This window comes from Hypomesus nipponensis, chromosome 23 (genome assembly GCF_054491055.1).
Source record: "Hypomesus nipponensis isolate SF chromosome 23, ASM5449105v1, whole genome shotgun sequence".
Classification (NCBI taxonomy): Eukaryota; Metazoa; Chordata; class Actinopteri; order Osmeriformes; family Osmeridae; genus Hypomesus; species Hypomesus nipponensis.
This window is the reverse complement of record NC_140383.1, coordinates 23,332,427-23,354,084: the sequence shown is the minus strand read 5'-3', so window position 1 is coordinate 23,354,084 and position 21,658 is coordinate 23,332,427. Positions and strand designations below refer to the sequence as shown.

The window sequence follows — 21,658 nt, the reverse complement described above, 5'->3', positions numbered from 1 at the left end:
GGACAACACTGTCGTCCACATTTCACGCCCAGACAGGCTAAACAGAACAGGGGGAGCAGTAACAATCTTACACAACCGCATGTTGCCACTGCTATCAAAAACCTCACAGAAGGTGTTAAATCTGCACAAGAATATCACATGATCACTTCTCTGAACACCATCATTATCATGTTGACATACCTTTAACATACCCAAAATATACCTGTAAACATATCTTACCGAAACATAGGACTCCTCTCTGCCTTGGTGACAACACCCAGTTGAGCTCAGCAGAGCTAACCGTAGCTGTTGCAGTCTTTTAATGTTGTCAATTAATAACGTACATATCACAAGAGCTAAACATCTAAAGCAGCTGTGAGTCAGGGTTCAGGAGTGTGTGATTCTGAGAGCAGATTGTCCCTCAGCTCCGAGTATCTCAGGATTCATTCCTGCAGGGGGAGAAAAGATTATTACAATATTCGGATTACCGAGCAGGGGGAAATTAATTGGACTAATTAACATACAAGTAAATGATGATACCGTTAACACATTTCATTAACTCAAACTGTCATTCTGTGTTCGTGCTGCACTTGGTATTGCATTACAATGAATTGAATTCATTAAAGTATGCAAATGAATAGTGACACAAAATGGACGTGTCCTTTTAACATTTCTAGAACCAAATTTTCGGACTTGATTTCTGCGAATTGACCGAGATTCAAACCAGGTGCTTCTCACTCAGGGGTATCAAATAAAGGCTTTTGCTTCGTTTGAATGATGTTCCATGCACTTCCATCCGTGTGACAGATATAAGGCATTTCCATCTCTTTCAGAGACAGCACCAGGTAAGAAACGCCGGTATGAAATGCATTCAGCACAGGGGAGATGGATCACATCACATCCTCCAGGAAATCTCAGGCTGAGATAGGCACTGTCAGCGACGGGCGTCGCAGCACAGCACAAGTTCACTGAGCTTCTTCACCATTAGTCTCAATCGAAGATGACGGTCTGTCCTGGTGAAACTGGCTCGTCGTTTGCCTTCGTGCCGTTAGGACGGGTATAGAATGACGCCGTTACGTTGTGCCTTTTAAAGGAAGCAGAAATGAGTATTTTAGCGGACAGCGTTACATGACTGGGTGACATTCACTTCTCTTTAAGCGGAAGTGTGGACCTCCTCCAGGCCCAGAGCGTTCATCTAAGAAACACTGCAGGGAGGGGTCAAAGGGTCAAGCTGACTCCTCCAGCTCCTTTGGCTGCAGTGACATCTGCTGGCCTGCTATCCCAGGGAGGCGGGGGGTACTCGGTGGAGGGCGTTCCTTACAACCTTGAGCCCAACTATCATAAGCTACCTGTCAGCCCTCTGGCCACTACTGCCAGCAAGCCGAAACTGATATCAAGACATGGAACTGATGCCTTTTCTCGAGAAGGTCATGAAACTGTTGTCTCATCTGACCTGACAATAAAGTACTGACAAACAACATACAGGATAATCCTGAATGTTTCATCCGGTTTGTCTGATCCAAAGAAACATTCCTGCATGGACGGAATAATTTAATCCTCAACTAAAGAACCTCTTCTGGTATTGCAAAAAAACAAAACAAGACAATTTAGTACTTTCTTAATTTTTAGTCATTTTAGTATGAAATATCAAGCTGCCCTCCAAAAAGTGGACATTGTACAACCATTTAGCACTTTTTGAGAAAAAAAAGTTATAAAGGTCAATTAAATCATAATCAAATGCATGTGAAATAATAAGTGAACAGATGAGATTGAGTTTAATCTTTTGAGATTGTGAGAATTCTTATATATTCACCTCTATACATAAAGAATAGAGGTATAAAAAAAAAAAACAAGCAAAATTAAATGTCAAAATAGTGTTTATGACATTATATCATATGATACATGTGGTATCATTTGCTTCAATAGCAGTTTGGCCTCACAGACGCACAAAATTAATGAGTTACAAAATATATATCTTCACAAGATTCAACCTCCCAGCCCTAGATACAATGCGCACTCTTTGCTTTCTTCAATTCTGATTCAAAAATTATGAGAAAAGAGACACATATATTACAGAAAAGTAAATAAAAGAAATACAATTGAATTCATTGAAATGTTATGACAGGGACAGATACATACACATTTACAGAGTAAAAGAGCGACACAGTTTCTTGGACAGTGTACAAAACATATTATACAAAAGGATCATTATCAAAAGGTAGTTGATGAGGACAGTTTAAGAGCTACTGTCTTTCTAGGAGTCAGCAACACCGTGTCTAACCTGTCTACTAGGACTGATTGAGCGAGGTACAACAGCATACATCTCTTGCCCAAGCCATATCATTATAGGAGGGGTTGTCATTGAGAGATCCTGACACATACCTTCATAGAGCATAGGTAAAATGGTGACAACATAATTCACCTCAGCTTTTGGTCCATCAATAAAACACATTTCCACAACATGCTTGAAGCTACTAGGGGAGATTGCGCTGACGTGCAACCACATAGTACTGCATGACAAATCACCCTGAGATTTAAGTCAAATTTGGCAATTCAACCCCTAAACATGGCTTTGCTTGATCTTCTGGGTACAATGACACAGCCTTTAGTTGTGAATCATTTAGAAATGGTGTTTCTACAAAAGAAACACGTTTAAACATTATATCACACATTAAAAAAGCCATTCAAATAGTTTGGAGTTTGAGATACCACAAAATCAGTTTCACTATGCAAAGCCTACTATAAATAGCTGTTCAATCAAAATACTTGATTTGCAAGAAATGCATATCACAACAGATAGGAACCATAGATGTTCAAGAGGAATTATATTACAAAACTATTACTTACATGATTGTTTTTTTTTTGCCACCTTTAAAAGGTATTAAGGGAGCAAAAAGGGGGTGCTTGGCAATAGTTTAGGCAAGCACATATACAATATGGATAGGAGGAAGACACTAAATAACCATAAATGCATAACACAATAGGTGTATAACAACATTCAAACATTTACATGAAGACACATCTGGACTTGAAGCAAAAACAAACCGACAAAGACCTGACCATGACTAGCCATCATTAGAACACACATCGATAAGGGCATTAGACTGGCAATAGACAATTGCTTCGTTGATGTACCATTCTTTTAACAAGCATTTCAACGTATAAATTCAAACATCCCACCTTCAGACGACATATGATACAAAATAAGGCATTTTCTGTTTGAGTATTTTGGAACCACTTCTGCTAGTTTACCCTCCTCCAACGGTAAAAAGACTGCTATTGAACACAGACTGACTGTCCTTGTTAAAATATAATATATATTTATATATATTCATTCACGTGTGAATAATAAAAAAACAAAACAAAAAAAACAAGTGGGAGTTTATGAGGCTTGTAGAAGTTCATGAGAGAACGGCCAGCTACTCCATGACTTGGCTGGCTGCTACGGTGACAAGCTGGAGGGGGATTTCTGCGCCCGACAGGATGTCCTGGGCGTTGTTGGAGCCCTGCTGGATGTTGGTGAGGATGAGCGTGGTGCCGCCCGCCGTGATGATGCTGTCGGAGGAGCCCGCAGAGTCCACCGCCGCCGCCGCCGCCGCCGCCACGCTGCCCGTGTTCATACCCTTCTTGTTCTGGTGAGTCTTAATGTGCTTCGCCAAGTGGTCGCTCCGCATGAAGCGCTTGGAACATTCCGGACAGACAAACTTCTTCTCTCCTGTACGGGAGACGGGACACGGTCAGCGACGAGGAAATACACAACGCTACGACCTCGTCACCAATATACACGATGGAGACTGACGTATTGGGACATCTACACAGTACATGTAAATAAAACTACAGACAGTAAAATGGAGTGGCCCTATATAGTGTAGATTTGTAACATCATCTACACAATCATACGACAATCACAGGAATCATTTCACATGGGTGATAAATACATTTCAGTCATAGTCATGTCTGGAGGGTGATAATGAGAGATTCTCAGAATATCCATCCTAACCATGTTTTGTTTGTGCACCGGTAGGCTAGGCTCATGGATTTCAACAGGACAAAAAAAAACAACAACCTGAAACGTATAACACCGCAGCATGTATTTGGTGCGAGCTTTCGAAATGTGCTCCATACTGAGTGAAGGAGGGAGGGGTGCAGGGAGGGGGGGGGGGGGGGGTGCAGGGAGGGGGGGTGCAGGGAGGGGGGGGGTGCAGGGAGGGGGGGGGTGCAGGGAGGGGGGGGGGGTGCAGGGAGGGGGGTGCAGGGATCGCACCTGTGTGGGTTCTCCTGTGTCTCTGCAGCTCATCGGAGCGGGTGAACCTCTTCCCGCAGAACATCCAGCTGCAGACGAAGGGCCTCTCCCCAGAGTGCCAGCGCAGGTGGGCCCGCAGGTGCGACGTCTTGCCGTACACCTTTCCGCAGCCCTGGATGTGGCAGATGTGCTGCTTCTTCTTCCCCATGTTGGATCCCCTGAGAAACACCAACCCAGCGGGCACAAACCACAACAGAAACACCATCAGAGCCCTGTTTTGTTCAATCCTTTGTCTTTATACTTTACTGTTGTCTTGTTTTGCTTGTACACATACATGTAAAGCCCCTTTGAGTATTAGAAAAGCGCTATAAAAAACAAATTATTATTATTAACTCTGCAAACCCTGCAGAGCGGCGAGTCAGGAAGAGTCGGGAAGCGCTAACTCACCTCCCGCCCGACTCTTTGCAGTTGGGGCAGGTGCAGGCCACCCGGCGCAGCCGCTTCCCCTCCTGGCCCACCTGCTCGTCCTCGTCCACCAGCCGGACGCGCAGGTGGGACAGGTCGCTGGTGTTCAGGGTGGAGTCGCTGCCCAGCTGCCAGTCCTCCGCGTCAGGCTCCTCCTTTATCTGGATGTCTGAAGGGGAGAGCGAGAGGGATCTGTTTACACGGCATCGCCGTATCGGCCAAAACCGGAGAAGACAACATAGGTCAGAGGAAGATACCCTGGTAGATTTGTTTACCCCCTTATTGCTTGTCACTGGCGCCAAGTGTAGCGATACAGTCAAAACTCCCCGTTCAGACTCGCCGAATGACCGGGCGGATACCCTGACATTCGATCAAATACGCGACACGCTCTGAATGAAAACATCACATACCTCCAGGGCTGTCCATGTCGCCCTCCTGTAACTGGGCTATGGAGTTGACCGTCACTGTCTGCAGGTTAGGGATCTGCCCCGTGCTGATGCTGACCTGGCCTGCGCCCAGCGTCCCCCCCTGGCCCAGGGACAGGGTCTGGACGGGCGCTAGCGTGATCTGCTGGGGCGGGGTGGTGGGCAGCTGGAGGTTCTGCAGGTTCTGCACGCCCTGCACCTGGAAGGTCTGCCACTGGATCTGCCCCGTGGGGGTGACCGTCTGGGCCTGGATGATGAAGGTGCCGGGGTTGATCAGCTGGACATTCTGCAGGGTCTGTTCCCCGGCCACCACCGACTGCACCACTTGGCCGTCGCTGGTCTGGACAGGCACCTGCTGGAGCTGGATGATGGGCTGGCCCGAGGACACCTGGAGGCTGTGGACCTGGTTCTGCTGCAGGAAGCCGTCCTGGAGGGCTGAGCCGGGGTCCGCCTGCTCGTCTTGGGTCAGCACGCCCGCGTCACTGATGGCGTCAGGCAACTGGGAGGAGGACGATGGCACGTACATATCCGGGTTCGACTCGCTCCCCGAGAGGGGCTCGCCCGTCTTGTCCAACCCCTCTGACCCGTCTAGAGGCTGGCCAGCCATGATGAGCTGCCCATCGGAGGTGACGCCCGTCGCTATAGTCTGAGCCCCAGAAAGGCCTAGAGAGTCCAAGTCCACACTGTTGATGGGCACAAAGGTAATGTTACCCGGCAACCCCACAGGCACGTTTGTGACAACCTGACCCTGGTTGTTGAAGGCCGAGCCGCTAATAGACACTCCCTGGATCTGCTGGACGTGACCCGTTTGTGATATGAGGTTGTGGTTGTTGGACAGGATGTCCTCCGCCGAGGTCACGCCCAGACCCTGGCTCCCGTCAGACAGGATCTGGATCTGGCCCGTGGCGTCCGCGCTCAGGCTGGCCCCGTCCATGGTCGCCGTGGAGAAGCTCAGCTGTCCGTCCGAAGCCTGGAGCTGAGGGATCACCTGGTACTGGATGTTAGGCACTGCGTTGGCGGAGGAGGCGTCGGAGCCTGACGTCACGAAGATGGGCTGGCTCTGGAGGTTCTGGAGAGGAAGGACGTACTGTCCGTTGGACGTCACGATGCCCTGGCCGGAGACTTGCATCATACCAGACTCGTCCTTCGCCCCTGACGTGGTGGTTAAGACTTCCCATCTGTCTTTTCCTGTTAGCTGTATGGATGTGAGGTCTGTTGTCTGGGGGGGGGAGGGGGAAACAAGGTGTTTCATGGACATTGCACGTTGACAATTCACCAAGGTAGCGTACGTTATCTGATGAAATAAAGAGATGCCGCTCTGTATGTTATAATTAATAATTAGTCAAATACACAAAGGAGTAGATTTTCTAAATCAAGACATGCCCTATATTTTATAAAGGCCAGTTGAAACATGCAGTTCAGATCAGTTACAAGGGTTTTTCAGCAGTAAGAGCATTTGTTATGAGAATGTTTAATTCTTTAAGAACACAACTGTAAGAGCTGGTGCTGCTAGTTCACACGATACGCGAGAGAAAGCTACTGCATTTGAAAGAATTTGAAACGGGTTGGATGAATCCCGGTGACTCGCCATATCATGGGTTTGATAAGGTGCAATCCAAATAAAAGCCCCTACTGTTTGGGATGCCTTTGGGAATCTCATTCTCCAACAGGCCAACATAGTACCGCCACCACTTGGATTGATTTGATTATAGTGTAATGGATGATTACGGGTAGTCTATTCGTTTTCAGAGGAGGTGACTTACCACAACTGCGGCAGCACCTTTATCCCCCTCTTTATCCCCGACCTCGCTGCAGGTAGCTGCCAGCATATCGAGCGGTGACGGCTGAATGTCCTACCCACAATGGGCGGGTTTAAAAGGAAGAAAGTGGGTGGCCGTTAGTCCGGAGCCACACAGGAAGTTCGACTTTACACTACAAATATTAAAACGTGTGAACTCCACAAAGCACCACGCACTTACCAACACCACAGAGAAGCAAACGAGGTTTTATTTCTTAAAAGTACCTGATCTCCTCTGCCATCGTCCTGCTGCAGAAAGTCGCATTGACTGCTGTCCACCTCCAAGGCAGCCATTTCCTCTTGTTTCACTGGCTGTTCTGGGGCTGCAGCGAGGCACAGCAAGAGGGAAACAGCAATAACAAACCCGATAACTTTAGCTAGCTAGCGAGTTGAGTAACCAAACGGGAAATCTACAACAACAGCTTCATGATTCGCCATACGAAACACACTGCAAGCCTCCGTTTCAGTCGCTGTATGTGAAGTTGATGATGGAACAAAGTCAGAAGGCTTGCGTTTGCTGGCTAGCTTGCTTAGCTAGTGGTGCTGCAAGCGAGCTGACTCAAACTGTGCACAAACGGAACGATGATGTTAGGACGGATGTACATACCAGTCATTGCGTGCTTTTTTTAATTCGGAGAAACCCTGTATTATCACATTCCAGACATGATTATATTAGTCGATGTTGGGCTGCAATCGGTAATTCCAGTATATTTTTTTCTATTTTGATTGACGGTATGGGGAACACAAAGGGTGGGGCCTGAAAGATTGACTGAGAATTTTGCGTCATGTACAGGAAATCCCTCCGTCCTTCTCACACGCAATTGGCTACCTTGATTATGCTCAGCCTTCTCATTTGTCCATATGTATGACAGTCATTTTCTGAGTAATACATTTCCTGTTTATCATTGTTCCACTTGATGGCTTTGTATCCATTCTGCAACTGGGCTTTGACCAGTTTGTAAATGGATTATTGAAGTCTCATCGTGTCCGTATGAATTGTATTTGATAAATTGATAGTTTCAAAATGTGCATCCACAACACACTTGTCTGTTGTAAGCCAGTAAGGTGCAAATGCCGTTTGGAAACAAAGGATACAATTACAGAACGTTCAATGTAAACTAAGATAATATTTTGCATTCATTTGTATGGATTTTCTTAAAAGCCAAACATAGACCATTATTTTCTGTCAATTTAGTCGAGTTATTGATTATTCTTGTCAAAGGATGAATTGCTTTGCTTAGACTTGCATTCATGCTGCTCTTTTGTCACGATTTAGATATGTCAAATGTGAAAAATCAATACACAAATCTTCCCTTTTGTGGTTTGATAATATTGCATGCATGTAGCTTACAGGAATGTGCTTTGAAACTATAAAAGTGTTAATGAATTAGTATGAGTTACTATTTACCCCAATACTGACTGCTCTTACTCTGGAAGAGAAATCATTAAACGTGACTCTTTTTTTCTTTCCTGCGGCAAATCGCAAATATTTTCCATGAATGGACTCTTAAAATGAATATGTACTTGATGGTGTCTCATTCAAACTGAATGAGCATACTTTATTGTAAGCAGAATTGCAATGAAATTAGAGCCAACGAGTGTGTCATACAGTCTGCCGTGTCTCTGACGCTCTCAGGCCTTCACTTCCGAGTATTATTTGTGGTGTGTCAGTTCCTCAGAAAGCAACCAGAGTGAGGCCATTTCTCTCAACCTTCAATTCAAACTTGGCCCATTACAGCCAGACTACAAAAGCACTTTCCTGGCACTCAGAAGCTCACGGCACTGAATGGTGGATATTTCCAATCACTCTGCTGTCAATCCAAGTGTCAGGTAAACACAGGCCCACGGAAACAGCCTTTAGAAATTCTTGAAGCTCTGGCTGTCTTACTTCAGTAGCCCTTGGAATCTTATCAGCAATTTTAACAGAGACCCCCAGGTGAAAAGGAAAAGTCAAATGTATATCCTAATTGCAACATCTAATCCAACATCCTAGAGAACATAGGTTGGAAGACAGCTAATTGCCGTCTTTGGACATCTAAAGTGCGAGTTGGAAACTGCAGCAAAATGTGAGGCATCGGATTGTATTGACTGCCCTGCACACCTGCTGTTGACCTGTGCAGACCTTCTATGGCAATTACCCTGTGGGAGTTCCAGCAGAGCGACGAGGACACAATGCAATAGACAGAGATCTCAACAGGAATATATCTGGTACATAAAGTACTGTGAACCTATGCGCCGACATTTAGTATCTTTCACGCTCTTTTTATGCCAAACACAATGCTGAGATGAAACTGATGTTGACCCTGCGTAAGTCCCCCCTACTACAGCGTACGATACTACTGTTTCATGATTGCTCTGTGAAAAGAGGACCATACATAAGAGCAACAGAGCAGAGTGATTGTGGCCAAGTGTGTTTTTGTCCAGGCCCGAGGTGTGAGGAGAGAGGAGACACATAGTGGCAGGTCTGGGAGGCTGATGTATTAACATATTGACAGATGTGGTCTCGAGGGCCGGTCCGAGGCAGGGCTGACCCCATGGAGAGCCGCTGCCTGGTTGGAGACACCTCGTGGGACACTGCAAATGGGGCTTCAGAGGGAAGATTGAAAACGGTGCGAAGCGTGGACGGAATACCAAATGCATTTCGATGACATGTTCTGAGAGAGAGGCATCAATACGGACGCCTACTGTAAGAACATGGCAACGCTGCGTTTCTATGTGTGACATGTTGAATCCTTTCCGTGTACACACGCGAGTTCCCTTGATTCTCATGTTTTACGTCAGGGCTGCTTGTTAGACAAGGAAATATAAATTATTGCATCACCACTGTAAAATATTGTGGGGGGAAAAAACTGAAGTGCATTTTAATGACTGTGGATGACCCCACTATAATTAATTGCTGGAGACACAGTAGTGCATGTTGGCTAAATGTATCAAGCATATTTCTATTGATACAGAAACAAACTATCTTTTCATCTTGTGCAATTCATGTACACCCTTGGACATACAAGGAGGTGGTAACCAGGAAGATAGTTGCATGGAGACTTTCTTAAGATGACACCAAATGTTCATTGTTTTCCTTCTCCATGGCACTGTTGGCTTCATTACTCTAAAGGTGACAGCAGTTACGATGTGCTGGTCCTTCTCACTGGGCTGAACAGAGATAGGCATAACAGACTTCTAAGCTGCTTTCATCAGGCCATTTATTACAACAGATGTATTTCATTTTGGACATTAATACAGAGAAAGCCATCTTGATTTGTCGAGATAACTGCCGAGTGTTCTGCTGTGCTGTTTATTTTTGAAAGTGTCTCAGATCATGCCAACTATACTTCAGGATGCAACACCACTGCCGTATCCATGGCATCTATAATCCCACTTGTGTGGGCATCATGTTCTGACAAACGTCACAGTTATTTACGTGTTTGTTTATCTATCTCTACCATCCCTAAACACATTTGAATTCTCTAAGAATGTTGGTGTGATGGTACAAAAGCAGGCCTCAGCCTTTTGTGTGCGTACTTTCTGGATCTCTGTCTGCCATTCTTGGGCGACTGCCATCGTGGTTACGCTCGGGGGGGGGGGGGGGTGGGGGGTGGCACCACTTGATTGATGACGCTGACAGAAGGTTTGTAGCAAAAGGAGAAAGGCCCAACCAGATACATACGGTATCTCTGAATCTTTACTTCAACAGTATGCTGCAGCTTATAGCTATGCATTACATAAACATAATTCACTCTCATCCTATAGGATTGTGCCTATACTAAATGTTAACTAGGGCATCGTAGCTCAGAGGACTGGTTCAGGTTCATAAAGGGAGATCAAATGTGCTCTGCTTCGGTCCTTTGATAGCCAGCTTGTTAGTATTAAACCCCATAACGGCCTACTTATGACATGATTAAAGACCAGAGGACTTTTATGGTGTTTTGTCTCAGAGGGTACATCTGCATGATTCTAAATAGCTTCATTACAGTTTCTAAAAACTTTACTGTCACTTCATGAAAAACAAAACACTCAGAGCCAGACCGCAGAGAACAACCTGTCAAAAGTCCAGTAGATGTATGACTGCGGTGTGAGATTTTAGAGCTTGGCAAACACCAGCACAACTCTCGCCTCAGAAGAGTTACTTCATGCCCCCACTGTGCTCCTAGAGGAGCCTCATGGTTTCATTTAGACAATCAGCCTACAACGCCCTCAACTGTAGAAGAATACCAAATATGAAGTACATGGACGACTATAATAGCTACAAGCTAGTTCCTTTCCAAGCGAGTTCTCACTGGGGCTACTGGATGAAGTTAGTTTGATTGATTTTAATCAGTGGCTGGTGCTGTGACAAGCAAGTAACAAGACAGCTTTTACAACCTGCTGCCGTATTCCCAGATTACAATACACACGTCTTGAGACTGTGAACTGCATTCCATCGTGTCCCAACTAGCATTATCCTATTTTTGATTCATCTATTCGTCATTACCCCTTGAAGACAGCAATCCAACTTGATTTCTAAGCCAAACACTGTGCTTTGTAGTGTTATCGTAGAGCCTTTGTTTCATAAACACATGATTTCTACAGCTTGTGCATGCAATACCATTCCTTTAAAATGACAATTTTTATTCAATCTTTTTCGTTCCCATCAGAAGGCCATTTTGTTCTCTGCGATGAGGGGGGTATTAATAGAGGCAAGATATTCAGCAGGCTGATCTGCTGGTCTGTGTTCTCACTCCTGTGGAGCGTGCAATCTCACTTTGCAGCGTCGCCGTCACAGCCATACCATTCCATCAGCATAAATGCCTCACAAACACTCACTCACAAAGTATAGAGGGCAGAAAAACACGACTTCAAAAGGCTGGCTGCGAATGGCTTTCGGGCTACGCTCCTGAATTGTGGCAACTTTTATTGCGCCATTTGGAATATCATAAAGGGTGAACACTTTTGTGAGGAACGTTGTTCAAATGTTTTTTTGTGTGTTTTTGTGTGATGGTGAGTTTAGATTATGGATTTGTCTTAGAAATTCAATAATGTGCGAGACAACTATAAATGGCACAAAAGCAGCCTTCAGTCAAATCTGGGTAAGTGATTCCAGGTAACAGCACTCTGCATAATAACAAAGCACATATTAATAAGCAATCTCCTGGAATACAGTATCTCAAAAAAACATGACCAAATAAGCGAGCAGAAAACAGTGGAGAGGAAAGGTTAATTCAAACATAATTTCACCTGACCATTTCTCTTGTACAAAATAATCAGTGTCCCACAAAATACCCCCTCAAAAAAATCCACTTTACAAATACAATTATAGTTGCCCCCTCTATGCCGGTGCCTCTGTCACCTGTGTCTTTTAATACTCTAATCAGTGACCGGCAGGGCTCCTATCACCATCCACATGCTGCACACTAGTCAATACAGACATCCCCAAACACACACAGCCTGGTTTTGTCAAATGTTTTATTGAGTGTAGACATCTGGGCTACTGTAAAACATGCATTATCTGTGGAAGAGGAAGGGGAGCAGGTGGCATTGTCCTCGCTGTCAGCTGTGTCAGGCCTGGCACCCCTGATGGAGAGTCATGCGCTTCTTCAAATGCTCTTACAATTTGGAGAGGGGGGCTGTTCCTGATCTTAAATAGCAAAGCTGTCAGTGTTTAGTAGACCTGTGCTTTGGCACGGAGAAGGGAGAGGGCTGGATATTCCAGGACAGCAAAACAAACAGGGATAATATAACTGTGGGAAGGGTTAGCCTGGGACATGTGGGCAGGTAGCGATCAAGACGCGAAGCCTCGCTCTCTCTCATTGAAACAAAGAGAAGACGCTCTCCTGCAACCCAGTCCAGTCTGTTGGTTAACGGACAGCTTGTCGGTCACTTCTTCTTAGGCTGGTTGGGTGCGTTGAATTTGAAAAAGATGATGTCCCCATCCTCTACCACGCAGTTCCTGCCCTGCTGTCTGTATTTTCCGGCTGCCTGTAAAAAAGAACAAAAAGATCAACCAGACTAATGAGGGTTTTCAAAGATATACAAACTTGAGTCTCACACATTGCTCGTTCTTCAACCATACAGACAGTTTCTCTGAAAAATAAACACAGGCACTCACTCACACGCGCGCACACACGCACACACACACACACGCACACACACACACACACACACACACACGCACACGACAGCATGTTTTATTCATAAGGTTTTTAGAATCACACTGAGTGGATAACCCTTGTCTCTGTCAATTTCCATTCACATGTGCAAGTAAAATGTTAATAACTCTCTTTCATTATAGCATCACACTTCTCAAAGAAACAAACTAAGTCCCAACATTTCTTTGTGTACATTAGATGTGTTTGTTCCCCTCTATGGCAAACTCAAAATAATTGACTTGAAGTGCTAATATGGACGGGTTTATGCATTCTGGTTCTGCACAGCGCACAATTAATTAGAAGAATCAATGTCCCTTTAAAGGCTCAGGAGACCATTTAATCCACGCTCAATACCACCAGAAACACTGCTTGGAGAAGGAGACAGGGGGAGAAAATCAATGGCTATTTGTGATTCCTGAGTATGTATTAAACCAGACACGTCTAACTGGTTCATTTGCACTTGAAAGCAGCCATCTGGAGGAGCAAGCTTGGCTTAAGCAGATATGATTACTAATAATGCGATATCCCCATACACAGGCCCTATTCACACTCCCTATTCCCACAACTGGCATTAAATAGCACTGGACTCAATGCTGTAGTTAGAGACGTTTCACGTTCATAGGAGGCCCAGAAAAGGATTAGCAGGAGAGCATGCAGTGAGGACCTCCAGCTCTGATCTCAACCCCAGATAGGGTCCCCAACTCCCCAGGGGCCAGCACGCTTTCCCCCTCTGTTGGCAGGCTAGTAGGAGCAGGGGACCACGCACCACACAGCCATTAAATACACTGAATAGATGAATACAAAAAATATATATATTTTGATGTGGTTTTTTTTCTTTCTTCATCCTGATTTGAATAGCATAATGTGAATCCCTCCAATGTCATTTTAATGCAGTGTGTGAGTAGCTGCCAGTGGATTTGTCCTGCCCAGGAGAGTGTGGATGTCTGGGGGGGGGGAGGTCTCCTTGGTATTAACAGGATCTAGCATGTCAGGTTCTCAGGGCAGACCAGGGAAGATCACAAACCTCCTCAGGACTAAAGAGGGATTATGGCCTCACAGACCCCCGTAAAGATCAAGCTAACCTGTGTTTCCCACTTGGCTCATTCCCCCTGATTGTTTAATCTATATAGGCCTATTCCAATGGCCAGATAAACACATAATGGGCTTCTACTTTGGTGCCTCTCAGAAAGAACCCGATCCAATTTAATGCCAATGAAAAAGTCAACAGCTATTGGCTGGTGGTAAAGTTTAATGGTGTTTGTAAGACTTTCTTCGTAGCGCCACTATGAATGACTTGCTAGTCCCTACTGACACGTGACGCGCCGTTTTCAGACAAAGTGGTGGAGCGGAACCGAGGGCCCCTTTTAGGATGCTAGCTAACGACTGACACGCTCCTGTCCGTCTGGCTGCAGGACAGGAGGAGAAAGCACAGGGCAGACAGTCTGCCAGACAGGCAGAGCCACGCTGAGCGGACGACAGGAAACAGTTACAACAGTGACATGGAACATTCTGGAAGGTTGCTCCGTGCCCCAAGCCTTCCTGGGGAAAAAATGGCAAGTCGTAAATGGTTACCTCATTCTAAGCCTAGACTAAATGCGCAGGTGAATGCTTACTGTGTCTGATGAATGTCTTACTGTCACCTGAGACATTACCATACCAGTCACATGCGAAAAAAGCCTTTTTAGCATTCTGCAACTGCTGTATTTAGCGCCCAGCCATTGTCTTCACAAATTCACCATGAAATACAGTTATTATGTTTGACAGAGACGCGCCCGTGTAAAAGACAGGGCCCAGTAAAAAGGTCAAAACAAACACTGGCAGTTATAAAAGAAGATATGCAAGCCACATTTCTGCGCTGCTCATCCGTGAAACAGTCCTTATGTAAAGAATTTTACACTTTATTTAACCTGCCTCTTTATATCACTGTCACAGCGCCACAGTTGCTTGGGGTTTTGCCAGCGCGGAGCGCTAAAGCTAACAGACGCTATAGATCTTAGAAATGCCTGGAGAGGTAAAAGATGTAGCTGCTGTTCTTCAGAGAGAGAGAGCTGTCTGGTGAAACAGGCCTACCACCAGCCAGTTAAGGCAGATTGGGATGAAGATATGCACAGCTGGAGGAGGATGGCAGTATTTAGAGCCAGAGGTGGCTGGCCCGTCAGGTGTGGCGCTGCAAGGTGTGCAGTAATTTCTTCCCCTGGGTAAAGGTAAGGAGTGGTGTGCAGCTGGAGCAGTGCGGTGACTGTCAGCTCCACTGATCACAGGAGACGTCCCCCTCATCTCCGCTCCACACCCTGACCGCTCACCTTGACAGAGTTCTCACTGCCTTCCTCTTTAAAATCCTGGAATTTCATTACTTCCGCCATAATGAAGCCCTTCTCAAAGTCTGTGTGGATCTTCCCAGCCGCCTGCGGAGCCTTGGTTCCTTTCTGTCAGGTGGAAGAAAGAGAGAGAGAGAGAGAGAGAGAGAGAGGGGACACAAGGTAACTGAATTGTTTTGGAGAAGATGGATTACAGCACTGACACAGTGTTTGATAGCGAGGTGGGGTGAGTATCGTATCGCTAGGGGGGTGTTCAGCAGGGGGGGTATTTTCGCCTCGGTCCTGATTTTTGGATAGCTCTCCACTCGTCAGTGGCTTGCTAGGGCAGCCTGGTGTCCGATAAGAGCCCAGTGCTGCTATCAATGCCCACCAGCAATTTCTGATTCCCATTCCGTGGTTGTATTGATTTCTGTCCAGGCAATCTTGCCTCATTGTGGCTTGCCACTCCGGCCCCTGGTCGTAAGGAAGAGAGCCAGTGTTGCAGTGGGCTGAACTTCTCTATCACACCAGACCATTTTCAAATAAAGTTTAGATCATTTTCAAATTCTGTGTTGGATCAAATTGTATGCAGTGCACTGTGTAACTGTTGTCCGACAATGTGGCAGCCTTTCCCCTTGTTAGTACAGTGAGTCGACTATTTTGAATAAAGAGATTGTGATTTCCCTCGATCAGACATGCATTTAAATCTCCCCGTAACCGCAGCGGAACGGCTTGGAGAAAAGTATGAAATTGGCCATTTCCGATGGCCATTCAAAAAGGACAAAATAATGTTTCTAACAGGTTTATAAATTCTTTGTACATTCAGTCCCATTTAGCAGCAGAATAAAATGCCTGTGATAAAATGCCCAATTTATATGCATTGAAATAATGCTGTGGGGGAAAGACAAATGACCCAAATAAGTGACATGGCTGCTCAGCATCATTAGGACTCCTGCCTGTCGCCTGGCTCGCTCTCTCCCTGCTCCGCATCTCTGCGCTCACGAACTGTTGAGCAGTTTTAATTATGTATATAATCAGGTTGGGGTCAACATATTTCATGCCAAAAGAATGATGTGTATTTAATGACTCTAATACATTACCATCCCTACGCAATCCCATTGACAGAGTGCTTGTAAGTTTAACTACCATTAATCAGCATCAAGGTTTGTCTAGGTGGAGAAAAATAGATTAGGGGGTGATTTTCGTTTTTTTTGTTTTTTTCATATGGCGCATTACAAGAGGTCCCCCTCGTCCCAGTTAAGGGCCATGCAGATCAGGATGGATCATGTTCACCTCAAGGCTGCCTAATAAAGCATGCTCACACCTCCGGAGCAGTACGTTACAGACTGTAGTTTTTACAATGCAAGATGTATTGGGTTAATATAGTTACTCACTGATGCCTACCTGACTAAATGCCTCTCACGCACAATCAAGGCTGTCCGCAATCAGTTATGTCAGGCGGACAAGCCTGTTTGTGAGAAGGTCTTTGAAATAAACCGGTACTTTTTAATAACACACTGAGGGCATCAGTCATACAGAGACCTTCATCCCTTTAGACCTGGTAATAATATTCCTCTCAATGCAATGTGAGGTCTCTTGTTTTAATGTCAAACTGGATGTAACTTTTGCACATTCCTAAACTAGCATGACGCCATAAACACCCAGCCCACACGTGTGTTCTGAGACAGACCACTGCCTCTCCATGTAGCTCCTGACATGCCAGGGACGCTATTATAACTGCCTTTAATCCTTTTATTCCCTCCAAAACATTGACACAATAGCAGTGCGCCCAGCCAACATCTGTATCGATGTAAATCCTGCGCCCAAGTTGCACCCAGCTCTCAGCGGGCATCTCAGCGGGCTGGGCTCAGCAAACTGAGACACACGGAGGGGGAGGAGCCCCGGCAAGGCCCACAAACGGTCGAATGAAAAGCCACATCAATTTCGGCGCAGACAACCCCCGTCACACAGATTAGGCAGGCACAATGCGCAGGCTCCTTATCGCCAGAGGCAGGAGGAGGGCAGGCAGATCTGCCGCGGGATGGAAACATTCTCATGGACGTAATGGACAAAATCAATTGTTGCCGTCCTCAATCAATGTGGCCCCCCCTTTTCCTGCTCAGCAGCACACCAGTAATTGAAGTTATCCTTGGCCTGTAATGACTAGCTAAAGCACAACCATGACAAAGTTGAAAGTGTGTGATATCAGTGCGCTCCCCAGCAGGGTGGAACGGTGTGTGTGTGTGTGTATATAAATGTGTGTGTGTGTGTGCGTTAGGGGTAGGGTCTTACTCGAACGGTCCAAGCACGGACTTCGTCAGGTCCCGCTGTGAAAAAGTACTCGAGCTGAAGGGATGAATAGCCAGCCTTGATGATCTTGGTCAGGACACTGGTTGAATGGAAAAGAGAGAGTAATGGCAATTGACTCCATGTATATTCCCACCACAGAAACACTAAGACTTAACTGGCTGGGCTTTTTATGGTGTTTTAGTGACCATATGATTCGTAGCAAAAGTTCACTTTTGTGGCGAGACCGCATTAATTCCAATATATCAACTCATTAAATAACTAAGATGGGTCACTTAGTTTCAGATAGGACATTCAATTCTCTCCTGATTTTCCTGTGATTAATTGGCACGCTTGCCGACTCATTTAGCACTTTTAAGAATTCAGCCCGACGTCTCTCTCTCAGAGAGGAAAAAAAATCTGCTGTCACAATTCCTTTTTCTCCACAGAGGTTTTCACATGAGAACAATAAACCCAAAATGCCCAAGTTATAATTATACCTGCAGATGACAGATGACAGTTAAAAACTTAATTTAGAAGAAACCCCTTTGACTGAGTTGTTCCGTAAAGAGAAGGATCCTTGCTTTATAATGGTAATTACTCTGCCATTTATTATTCCATCAGCACATGCAATTAAACGAGTGCGTGGAGGACACGGTTGATAATAAAGTGCGAGGAGACTGCATGCTAATTAACCTCTGTGTCTTGTGCTGGGAGCAGTACTCCAGCCTGTCCTCTTCACTCATGTCCTGCAGTCGGCTCTCCAGAGCCCCACTGAAGGGGATGACCAGCGCCCCGGGGTCGTGACTGTCCACCCATTCCTTGATCTTCACCAACCTGCCACGCGCACATTTTACACACACGCACGCGCGCGCGCACACACAAACGTGTACAAAGAGACACACACACACAAACACACACACACATACACACACACACACACACAGGAGGAAATGTTGACTGACAGAGTGGTGCTTGTTATCGGCTGTTATATGCATATTCATGAGCACAGCCATGTGACTGTTTACCGTGTCGCTCATAGAGATTGCACCGTCAAGGTCGCCCCTCTCAAACACTGTTCCACTTTGTCGCAGAGTTTTCATTCCTCACTAGTTTTCTAACTCACGACTAAGTTCGTTTATCAAGGGCTGGTTGAAAATTCATTCATGCACTGGAAATATGTTGGTCTTAAATGACGTGTTTAATGTTTTATCCTGAATCCACTTATGAGAAATAGATCATGTCTGCCATGTTGAGTGGCTGGGACTTTCGCTTACTGTCCATCCCAATCCTTCCCCCAAGGCAAGGGAATATAAAGTAGGTGGCAATTCCCACTTCCAAACGTCTTTGTCATTCTCCTATTTTTAAGGCTTTTTGAGAGTTTTTCCAGTACCTTGCACCACAGCAGGACACCTGACATTGCAGGACAAAGATATCCTCACAGTTAATGGTAACTCTCTGCCAGAACAATATGGGGGGGCCGGGCAATTATGAGATTAGCCCCGCATGCTTTCAGCCTGGGATTGGACAGGTCCCAAAGAACAGCATCACACAAAACCATTTTCACACAGTGAGTCTGACAAAGCTCAGAGGCTGGACTGAATCTATGGCTCCCTGTTATTATCTGTAATCCTAGTTTCCTGTTTAAAACCCATGTGAAATCAAAGCCATGGAGTGGCTGCACGTCTTCAATACCACAGCTCCTCAGATAACACAGTCTCTGGTTTATCAACCCTCTGATCACCTCTTCAATCAATCAGTCAATCAATCCAAATTGAAATGGAGAGACGATTGTTTATCGTGCAGCTAGAAAATAACTTTGTCGGTTTGCTTGCATGTTTTTTCGGGGTGTGTTCGGAAATGTGAGAGGCAGTTTAGTGTGGTTCCGACGCTTTCAGGCTTTGCTTCCTCTGGTAAACGTAACCATTTATTTTGTTTCATAGGCCTAATATTTCGCATCCTGCTAACACTGTGGCGGTGATGCACTTAAACTACAGTTGAGATTTGACAGCCAACACCATGGCTGGCCACCACTTCTGATGAGTGGAGGGAAGAAAAATTACATTTAGTGGAAAACCTCAAAGTTGAAAGCGGAGGAGATGACTGCCTCTCCAAGACGGAAAAAAATCCAATCTGAGATAATAACAGCTGTAGTTTGTCACTTTTAGGAGCATGGACGTCTATTCGGTGGCACGTTATTTGCATTCCTCAGGTATCGCGTTCGCTACAGGCGGCTGAATAATGATTCACAAATCACTCTCCCCACACCAGTCAAGGGCTGTGATCCGGTGAATAGACCATTGTACCTGAGACTGTAATTGGTGAAGTCTTGACAGAGCTGAGTCGAGCCAGCCAAGTAACAAAGACGCTCCTGGATGAGGGCTGAGGGACAATTTTAATAATGTGGTATCTGAGATGGGGAACGTGAGCGCCAAATGAGCGCCAGGGTCTCTGGTTTCCTGTGCTGAGTGACACAGGAGCAGACACACACCTTGCCAAAGGACCAGACACACACCTTGCCACAGGAACAAGGCACACCCCCTTCTTCCAACTCAGCACTGTCAATTAAGAGCTTTGATGCTATGTCAACACGACGGCCAAAACCAATTGTGCTAACTTCACGACCGTCCAGTCGTGCCACTTTGCAATTTGTATTTACATCCTCTCCAATTATTTGCACTCTTCGGAGTGTTGACAATTGAGTTGGGTGAATGTTAATGCCCAAACAGAACTATTCTGCCTTCTGTTCAAAAAAAAAAAAAGTGGATGTATTCAGCTGTGCATACATTTCCAAATAATGACTCAAAATGTGTCAAACTATGTCAGTCCCTCGTGTCGCAGGATTTGGGGCTAATAGGTCAGAAGTTGTCTGCCCTGCAGTGGGACAATGTAGCTCGATGTCCAGAATATGTTTTTTTTCAGTCTGGGCCATCAGGCATTTGAAAAGAATGTCTGGAATTTTCCATGCTTGTCTGTTGCCTGTTCTTCTCTCATCAGACCTAACCGGAAAATAACACCCGCTTCCCAAAACATAAACACTTTAAACAGGTATTACATTTTGTTGAAAAATCTCAAAAGAGAATGCTTGTCTAGTTTGTAAAAGCAGTGTCACCAACTGTCACCCATGTCAAATTATCAAATACATTTTTAAGAAATGATAGAGGGAATGGACTGACAAATGTAATGTGTGTGTAAGTGTGTGAGTGTGTGTCTTGTCACTGTCCCATTATATGTCAATGTGGGACCCATCTCTCACAGCTCTGCTAATAGATAGATTCAGCACTTTCTAGTCTAGATCTCCGTCCTCGAACAAATGATGCCTGAAATTTTTATTCTTTTTTATAATGGAATTTCAATGGCCTTCACTGCAAATCTAGTGGAAATTTTTGCATATCAAGTGGGAAAAATTAAATGTTAACCACGTTTTAATGTGATTAAGGTTGACAGGGACATTATTTCTGCTAATCATTCACCGCCTAAAAGGCTCAAACAAGACTGAGGAACAAGCCATGTTTGTGCTGCTTTTGAAGCTCCCAATTCAGAGAGGAAAAATAATCTGTAGAAAAATAAAACAGACATAATTTCCCACTGAATACACTTCCTATGACAATTAATTTGAAAGAAAAACACACACGCATATTCATAAATATATGTATCGTTATCAATATCAGCATTTATAATGTGTGCAATAATAACAGTGAAGCCTACTCAGGATGTTGTCATATAACATCACCTTTCTCAGACTGGTATAAGCTCACAAACTACAACGCCTGCAGCAATTGGTATAGAAGTCCATTTAACGGCACAATATACGGTGAATCAATGACAACCAATCCAAAACAAAGGACACTTCCACCACATAGTTAGCCTGAATGAAGATTTCCCACAGGGAGTCTACCCTAGTGGCTCGTCTATTTGTCTTGTTTTGTGTGAGAGTCCTGAAGGGGCTGTGGTTCCTGTGTTCCTCATGCCTGGGGCTTCCCTGGGCTTTGTCAGAGCTTTGATCTGCTTAAACGACCCAGCAGGGGGAAACGATGGGCGTT

At 45.2% G+C, this 21,658-nt stretch overlaps 2 protein-coding genes across 5 annotated transcripts in view; both read right to left on the bottom strand.

The window, feature by feature from the left end:
• Positions 1-1,613: 1,613 nt before the first annotated feature.
• Positions 1,614-7,653, bottom strand: sp3a (sp3a transcription factor). Of its 3 annotated transcripts, none has more exons than XM_084689617.1 (7): positions 7,518-7,653; positions 7,136-7,233; positions 6,876-6,965; positions 5,098-6,331; positions 4,670-4,856; positions 4,244-4,440; positions 1,614-3,694 (listed from the first exon to the last, which is right to left on the bottom strand). In XM_084689617.1, exons 1-7 carry the CDS (start codon positions 7,522-7,524, stop codon positions 3,399-3,401), a joined length of 2,109 nt encoding a protein of 702 aa, XP_084545743.1. In that variant the 5' UTR covers positions 7,525-7,653; the 3' UTR covers positions 1,614-3,398. The 3 variants fall into 3 exon arrangements, with proteins under 3 accessions (XP_084545743.1, XP_084545744.1, XP_084545745.1); XM_084689618.1 differs by having other exon boundaries at positions 6,876-6,956; XM_084689619.1 differs by lacking the exon at positions 6,876-6,965.
• A 4,679-nt stretch (positions 7,654-12,332) lies between these two features.
• LOC146235064 (obg-like ATPase 1) overlaps positions 12,333-21,658 on the bottom strand; it is a 39,805-nt gene continuing 30,479 nt past the window's right edge. For both annotated transcript variants that reach the window (XM_084688919.1, XM_084688918.1), the window contains 4 exons: positions 18,312-18,452; positions 17,622-17,718; positions 15,336-15,458; positions 12,333-12,862 (listed from right to left, as the gene is read on the bottom strand). In XM_084688919.1, the coding sequence (XP_084545045.1) occupies positions 12,761-12,862; positions 15,336-15,458; positions 17,622-17,718; positions 18,312-18,452 (463 nt within the window). In that variant the 3' untranslated portion in view covers positions 12,333-12,760. The remainder of the gene's footprint in view (positions 12,863-15,335; positions 15,459-17,621; positions 17,719-18,311; positions 18,453-21,658) is intronic.

Bases quoted from the DNA above. Each gene is read 5' to 3' on its own strand.
- sp3a (XM_084689617.1), bottom strand. The intron at 6,966-7,135 runs GTACTTTTAAGA...CATTGTGGGTAG, and splicing joins ACGATGGCAGAGGAGATCAG to GACATTCAGCCGTCACCGCT. The intron at 3,695-4,243 runs GTGCGATCCCTG...TCTCCCGTACAG, and splicing joins ACACAGGAGAACCCACACAG to GAGAGAAGAAGTTTGTCTGT.